This window comes from Malania oleifera, chromosome 13 (assembly GCF_029873635.1).
Source record: "Malania oleifera isolate guangnan ecotype guangnan chromosome 13, ASM2987363v1, whole genome shotgun sequence".
Classification (NCBI taxonomy): domain Eukaryota; kingdom Viridiplantae; phylum Streptophyta; class Magnoliopsida; order Santalales; family Ximeniaceae; genus Malania; species Malania oleifera.
The window spans coordinates 53080439-53088927 of NC_080429.1; the positions used below are offsets into that span (position 1 = coordinate 53080439).

General features: G+C 41.1%; 2 protein-coding genes across 2 annotated transcripts; both read left to right on the plus strand.

Annotated features, from left to right (window-relative positions):
- The first annotated feature begins 621 nt into the window (after positions 1 to 621).
- LOC131145843 (uncharacterized) lies at positions 622 to 1731 on the plus strand. The gene has a single exon (XM_058095023.1). The coding sequence runs from the start codon at positions 622 to 624 to the stop codon at positions 1729 to 1731; it is 1110 nt and encodes a 369-aa protein (XP_057951006.1).
- A 5677-nt stretch (positions 1732 to 7408) lies between these two features.
- LOC131145844 (uncharacterized) lies at positions 7409 to 8113 on the plus strand. The gene is made up of 2 exons (XM_058095024.1): positions 7409 to 7807; positions 7892 to 8113. The coding sequence occupies exons 1-2, from the start codon at positions 7409 to 7411 to the stop codon at positions 8111 to 8113; spliced, it is 621 nt and encodes a 206-aa protein (XP_057951007.1).
- Positions 8114 to 8489: the final 376 nt, after the last annotated feature.

Genomic DNA, 8489 nt, shown 5'->3' on the forward strand with positions numbered 1-8489 from the left:
CTTAATCTTGAAATCTTTCATTGGCGGAATTTTTTCTAGAATTTTGGCAAAGTGGTTATCTAGGTAGCTTTGCGTTCATGCACTTCATGCGTAATTTCCCGCATAGCCATGCATAATAGGCTGAGTGCATGTTCATATCTCTGTTTATATGTATGTTTGCACTAGTTACACACATACATAAACACCCATTGCACAACATAATTATGCATCTCATGCTTAATTTCATAACCATGCATGCATAGTCATCTCCAATAAGTCGGTAGTCACATCCTAAGTTTCTGCTTTGAATTGTATGATTGTTTCGCTAACATATTGCATCCATATAGGCATCCCATTCACTTTATTGAGGTTTCTAGAAGAGATTGGATTCTTTTATGGAGAACACAGTTATTTATCAGGAGACCGAGTCTATAGTACAGTTGTATTCTGAAGGACAACAAAAGCAGTGGGGAGATAGCCTAAACAAGGAATCAGTGGTGGATTTACCGGCCAAAGTCTACTTATATACCCGGTCAAACCCCCGAGAGGAACTAAAAAACTATCTAGAAGAATTGGACACCGCAACGCCGTTTGGAATTCTCACAATTATATGGCTATATCGGTTTCTTGTTACACATAACAATGAATCTTCATATGGTGAAGGCATTAGTGGACTTCTGGAATCCTCTGTACTCATGCTTTACAATAGATGGAATTGACATGGTTCCTACAATTGAAGAATACACCTCATTGCTGCATCTGATGACACAGCGATCACCATACCATACTTATGTACATGATTATTGGATTTCCTTAGCACTGGAGTTGTATAACCTTGTTGGGGTCAAGATTCAATGGACGGCAGGGGAAAGCAAAAGGGTCACTTGGAAATGCTTAAAGGAGTGGTTGGAAGAAGAGAAAGGTGAAGAGGTTCAGATACATTTGTTCGCATTGGCCATATATGGCCTAATTATATTTCCCAAAGAACTAGGGACCATTGATAGAGCCACTATTTCTTTCGTGGCACAAGTGAAGAATGGGGCTAATCCGGTTCCCGAAATTTTGGCAGAAACTTTCCGATCTCTCAAAAAATGCAGGAGCAAGGGCCAGGAACGACTGAAATGTTGTGTACCATTACTCTATGTTTGGTTTGCCAATCACTTGCCAATTAACAAAGGGGGATACCGTAACACCTTTTCAGCTCTCCGAATCCCCTTAGCCGAGTTTGAGGAGGCTCAACAAAGTGTTCAATGGAGCAAAGCCAACTGGAATGAAAAATTACACAAACTGGGGGAGTTGGGATTAGTCTGGCGAGCACCATGGATGAACCATTCCAACATGATGTATCGATGTGGAAACCTCCCGTGGGTCCCATTACTAGGTCCATGGGGAGGGATAGCATATGCCCCCTTGATGGTCAAGAGGCAATTGGGAGCGTCTCAGTTTGTGCCTATGACTCATGGATTGGCTGACTCAGACTTTGCATATGAAATAGGAGACACTCAAAATCAGATTAGAAAGTTCATGGTGGCTTGGAAACATGTGCACCTAATAGGCCCGGGTGATAGAATTGCCACAGTCCAAGGAAGCTATGAAGCATGGCAGGAAAATCGGGTAAACCCCCAACTCAAAAGAATCCCAGAAGTCGTTATTGATCGTACTAAATCACCGAGAGGGGGCATGCAATCGAAGCTACAAAGGGATCCATGCCCAACAGAAAAGGGAGATGTGAGAGCAAAAATGGAAAATTAGCATGCAAAGCAAAAGGAGGCACTAGTCTCTGTCTATCACAGGGAAATCAAGCAACAGAAAACTTGATACATACAATCAAAAGAAGAGGTCGTGGCCCTAAGGAAGGAAATACGAAGGCTTCAAGCAGCACTTGAACGGAAATCTCAAATGTTAGAAGATGCCCATACCGAAAATAAAAAGAAATCGCTCTACATACAGGAGCTGGAGAAGCAGTGGGATGAGCAGAGAGGCAAATATAATCAAGTACTGGAAAAGATGGAGATGTGCATAATGAAAGCTGGCTACTGGGAAGCCAAGTTCTGGGCTTTGCATAAGAAGATGACACAGCAAAATGCAGAGGCTGTGAAATCATGAGCAGATCTTGATTCAATATTCGATTGGATTATTCCCAAAAGTGTTGTAGGCAATAAAAATAAACAACAGGGATGAATGAAATATTGTATGAAATGATCCTTCTAATGAAAAGCAGAGTTTTTCTAGAATGATGATGATTTTTTCCATGAACCTTGGTTAAAGTACATTAGGTTGCATACATGTATATGTTCCATATTTGTGAAGTGTACACATGCCTTAAAAACCATCGCATCTCATGATCATGCATTAAACATTCACGTACTCATAATTATGCATTCATGGTTCTAAAAAGGGAAAGTTTTGGTTTGCAACTCCTAGCCACAGAATTCGTTTCAGTAATGAGGAGCAACATTGAGACTATTACGCATCAATACAATACTAGGCAAAAGGCAAAAGAAATGAGTGAACAATTGGAAAGTAGAGTCCTAGGCATAGAGCAAGGACAAGAAGAATTGAATGAAAAAATGAGCAAGATCCTGGAATTGTTGACGAGCAAAGGAAAAGCAATACAGAATGATCCGGAGATGGATATGGACCCCACTCATCCTACGAGGTTTACCCCAGTTCATGGACAAATGTCAGGTCCATTGCTTGGCGTCATGGAGGGTCCGATGCCAAATATAGCTTCATTTATCCCTAATGTTCCAGCATCAGGGTTCCCAGTCGCAGGGACTCCCCCATTATTAGCTTCTGATCTGGGGATGAATAGACCTAAAACCGAGCGTCGTTATTACATACTGGAGGAACGCTTGAAAGCCATTGAGGGATCCAATACATTCGATTCTGTAGATCCCAATGACCTGTGCCTCGTGCCAAAGGTCATCCTGCTACCAAATTCAAAGTACCAGATTTCAAAAAATTTGATGGAACTCGTTGTCCTCGAACCCACCTGCGCCTATATTGCTAAAAAATGGCTGCACATACCGATGATGAGAGACTAATGATGCATTTCTTTCAAGATAGCTTGATAGGGGCAACTATCAGGTGGTATATTCAACAGGATAGAGCTCGAATCCGCATGTGGAAAGATCTAGCTAATTCTTTCATAGCTCAATACCACCATGTTATAGAAATGGCACCTGGTCGTATAACCTGCAGAGTATGCAAATGAAACCTACCGAAACATTCAGAGAATATGCATATAGGTGGAGGGACATGTCCATTCAAGTAAATCCTCTGGTGGAAGATTGGGAGGCTATTTCCCTATTCGTAAATACGTTGAAAGATCCCTACTTCGGACTTCTCCTAAGGGCAACCCCCCATGACTTCATGGACATCGTTTCTACTAGAGAGAGGATTAAGATAGCTATCAAAGTCGGAAGAACTAAAAGTAGTAGTGTAGAGACCGGTCCAGGCGAGAAGTGGACAAACAAGAAGAAGGAAGAAGAGGTCCAGATGGTTCGATGGCAACAATATCAAAGAGGGCATGGCCAAAGGCCTAGAAGGAATTTTGTTTTCGAACCCTCCGTCAATCAGATTGTCCATATAAGCACAAGACCCCAAGTTGTTCCTTCCAGGCCCATGCCCGCCCAACCAAATGTGCGGACGCATGACAGAGGCATTTAGAGAAATGTGAGAAGGATAGATCCTATTCCAATGACGTACTCAGAATTATTCCCACAATTGCTAGAAAGGAACTTGGTTTTAGTCATTCCTAGGATGGTCGTTATGGCACCTTTTCCACAAAGGTATGACCCAGAAGCCAAGTGTGTGTATCATGCTAACACTCCCGGGCACACCATTGAGCGTTGTTGGGTATTCAAAATTAAGGTTCAAACACTAAGAGAAGCCGGATGGCTAGCATTTGATGATAAAAAACCAGGAATTCAGGGGAACCCCTTGCCCAATCATGGGGGTAACAATGTCATAATGATAGAAGACGGGACGGATGAAGTAGATTTTGAACAAATGTCTCTGGATTGGGTGTTCAATGAACTCACTGCAGTAGGTCAAATAGGGCGGGAGGTTGTTTGCCCTGCCAACACACCTTGTTTATGTCAGAGCAAGGAAGGAAGTTCGGTACAACATTGTGAAACTTTTAGAATGTTCCTGCAAAAGATGGTGGATAACAAATCCGGGGAGATCAGTTGTACCCACAAGGGCAGAGAGATTGCAGTCATTGGGGAAAACAGGCCAGTCTATCACCAATACACTAATCAACTATTCATACCTACCATGAACAAGGCCTTTCCTACACAGGAAGTGCCAACTCGCTTAGTGATCTCTACTCTCAAGCCATTCCCGTACGAGAGTAACCAAGCAGTACCTTGGAAATATGAATGCGAAGCGTATGTCGAAGGAAGCACCAGTAACATAACAGGGGTAAAAGGGATAACCCAAAGTGGTAAGGTGTATACGCCATGATCTTCTAAATCAACAAAAGGTAGGAGAACCAGACAGGGCAGTGAAAAGCTCGGTGCCTATTGGAGAGGCCGAAGAATTCCTGAAAATAATAAAGCACAGCGAGTACAACATTGTTGACCAACTAAAGAAAATGCCGGCGCACATATCTGTTTTGTCACTTCTACTAAATTCAGAGACCCATCGAGAAGCATTACTTAAGGTCCTAAATCAAGCCTACATTCCCCAAGATATCAACGTCGATAAGTTCAACCATGTGATCGGAAGCCTGGCAGCTTCCAACTACATCACTTTTACCGATGAAGAGATTCTGCCAGAAGGCCAAGGGCATAACAAGGCGCTACACATATCAACCAAATGCAAGGATCACATGATGTCCCGAATCTTAATAGATAATGGGTCATCTCTTAATGTTATGCCAATGACTACGCTGCAAAGGTTACCCATTGATCCCTCTTACGTGATGCCAAACAATTTGGTGGTGCGTGCCTTTGATGGAACACGAAGAGAATCAGTTGGGTCGCTTGAAATCCCTATTCAAATTGGACCAGTGATCTTCAGCATCACTTTTCAAGTCATGGATATTACACCTTCATATAGTTGTCTCTTGGGAAGACCTTGGATACATAATACAGGGGCAGTTCCATCATCTTTGCATCAACGAGTGAAATTTGTAGTAGGGGATAAGCTGGTATGTGTCTACGGAGAGACTGATATAGTGGTTACCAAACCTTCTTTCCCTCCCTATGTGGAAGCGGCTGAAGAAGTCCGTGAAAAGTCATTCCGAGCATTTGAGATCATCAACGCCACTACTATAATGGATGGATCTTTTATCCCTCAACCTCAGATCTCTTCCTCAGCACGTATGGTGGCTTCTAAAATGATTAAATCAGGGTTTTTCCCAAGTAAAGGATTGGGAAAGTATCTTTAGGGTATTACAATGCCATTGCTACCAGAAGGCATGAATGAGAGATACGGCATCGGATATACTCCTACTTTAGCTGACCATAAGAAGAAGGCAGAAGAGAAAAGAATACTTAGAATCGAAAGGCGCACAGGAAGAGTAAGCATCAAATGGGAAGTAGGAGTCCCGGCAATGAATCAAGCCTTTCGAAAAGGCAATCAAGTCATTCTCGAGTAAGAAATGAGACAGATGAGCATATCGGCCTTGGATTCGGGAAACCCCATAAATGACTCAAGTAAATGGATCTACCCGTTGATTGCAGGAGCAGAAATCCAGAACTGGACATCTTTTGATTACCCAATTCACTTCGTGTAATAGTTTTGCTTATTTTGCTTTCTTTTTGTAATTCGTGGACATTATCGCCTCAGACCATTTGTATTTTTCATCAATAAAACAAGTATGCATTTCTTTTACATTTATTGTATCATGGGATCAGTTGTCAAGAAATTGTTTACTTTTATTTTATGCAGGGATAGGGAAAATAACCATACCAGTATTCAGGAGTCAGAAACTGATGTTAACTTTGAAAACCTAATCCCAAAAGCTGAAATAGAAGAGGAAGAAACCAACTTATCACCTAAAATGCAAAGAATGTTGAAATCAGATGAAAAACCAACTTTAACCAGTAGTGACCCCATGGTCACAATAAATTTGGGGACTAATGAGGAACCAAAAGAATTAAAAATTGGGGCACTATTGGGAGAAAGAGAAAAATACAAAATGATAAACCTTCTGAAGGAATACCAAGATGTTTTTGCATGGTCATATCAGGATATGTCGGGTTTGGATACAGACTTTGTGATGCATAAAATACCCGTTTACCCAGATAGCAAACCGGTAAAACGGAAATTGAGGAGAATGTGCCCAGATATGTTGATCAAAATAAAAGAGGAGGTCCAAAAACAGTTTAAGGCTGGTTTTTTAAAAGTAGCCAAATATCCTTAATGGATAGCCAATGTAGTTCCAATAATGAAGAAAAATGGAAAAGTGAGAGTTTGTGTGTACTATCGGGACTTGAATAAAGTTAGCCCTAAAGATAATTTCCCACTTCCACATATAGATGTGCTGGTAGACAATACGGTGGGACATGCCATGTTTTCATTCATGAATGGATTTTCTAGATATAATCAAATTAAGATGGCCCCGGAAGATAAAGAAAAAAAAAACCACGTTTATCACCTTATGGGGGACCTTTTGCTATAAGGTTATGCCTTTCGGTCTAAAGAATGAAGGGGCAACTTATCAAAGAGCCATGGTGACATTATTCCATGACTTGATGCATAAGGAGATAGAAGTATATGTAGATGACATGATTGCTAAGTCTCGGGATGAGAATAGCCATGTGATGAACTTAGAGAAGCTGTTTAAAAGGCTACGAAAATGTCAATTGAAATTGAAGCTAGAAAAATGCACATTCGGAGCTTCTTCAAAGAAACTTTTGGGATTTATTGTAAGTGAGAAAGGGATCAAGGTGGACCCAGATAAAATGAAGGCTATTCGAGAAATGCCTACTCCCAAAACTGAAAAGGAAGTCAGGAGTTTCCTAGGCAAATTAAACTACATAGCTCGATTTATATCTCAATTGACTGCTACTTGTGAGCCTATATTTAAGCTGTTAAAAAAGGATAACCCTGAAAATGGAATGAGGAGTGTCAAAAAGCTTTTGAGAAAATAAAAGAATATCTATTGAACCCTCCGATATTGGCTCCCCATGTACCTAGAAGGCCTCTTATATTGTACTTGGCAGTATCAGAAAAGTCCATGGGGTGTGTGTTAGGGCAACACGATGATTCTAGAAGAAAAGAGTGTTCCATCTATTATCTAAGCAAAAAGTTCACGGAATACGAATCTAGGTATTCTAACCTAGAGAAAACATGTTGTGCTTTGGTATGGGTGGTTAGCAGATTAAGGCAATACACATTGTATTACACAACATGGCTGGTTTCTAAAATGGACTCGATTAAGTATGTTTTCAAAAAACCCGCAGTAACGGGACGAATGGCTCATTGGCAGATGTTGTTGACTGAATATGATATTACATATGTGACGAGGAAAGCCATCAAGGGGAGCGCTATAGCAGAGTATATGGCCAATAGAGCCATTAATGATTACCAACCTATGGAGTTTGACTTCCCAGATCAAGATATTGATTCAATAGATCAAGAAGAGGAAGATAATATCAGGTGGATGATGCTATTTGATGGGGCGACCAATGTATGGGGGCATGGAATAGGGGTCGTACTTATATCACCAGAGGGTAAATACTACCCATTCACAACCAAACTCACCTTTCTGTGTACAAATAATGTAGCTGAGTATGAAGTATGCATATTGGGCTTACAAGCAGCTATTGACGGGGGCATTAAAGAATTAACCATAAAAGGAGATTCAACTTTGGTAATTCATCAGTTGACTAGAGAGTGGGAAACCCGGGATTCCAAGTTAATACCGTATCAGGAGTACATTTAGGAGATGATGCAGGAATTCAATACTATCAGCTTTTCGCATTTACCAAGAGAAAGTAATTTAATCCCTAGTGCACTGGAAACTTTGGCGGCTTTATTTAAGGTTGAGCCTGGAATAGAGATTGAACCCATTCGAATAAGGTTGCATAGGGAGTCAGCATATTGTATAATGATGAAAGAAGCTGATGGAAAGCCATGGTTTCATGATATCAAAACATACATTCAAGGGAAGGAATAGCCCTTAGGAGCCTCCAATAACGACCGGAAGACAATTAGGAGGCTAGCTATGGGATTCTTCTTAGACGGAGAAATATTATATAAAAAGAACCATGATATGACCCTCCTATGATGCGTAGAATTGCAAGAGGCAAGACATATCATGCAGGAAGTACATGACAGTGTTTGTGGGACCCATGCAGGAGGTCACTCGTTGGCCTAAAAAATCCTAAGGAGTGGATACTATTGGATGACCATGGAACGTGATTGTATAGAATATGTTCGAAAATGCCATAAGTGTCAAATCTATGGAGATCGTATACAAGTCCCACCCACTCAACTCCAGGTTTTATCTACGCCTTGGCCTTTCTCAACATGGGGCATGGATGTGATTGGAC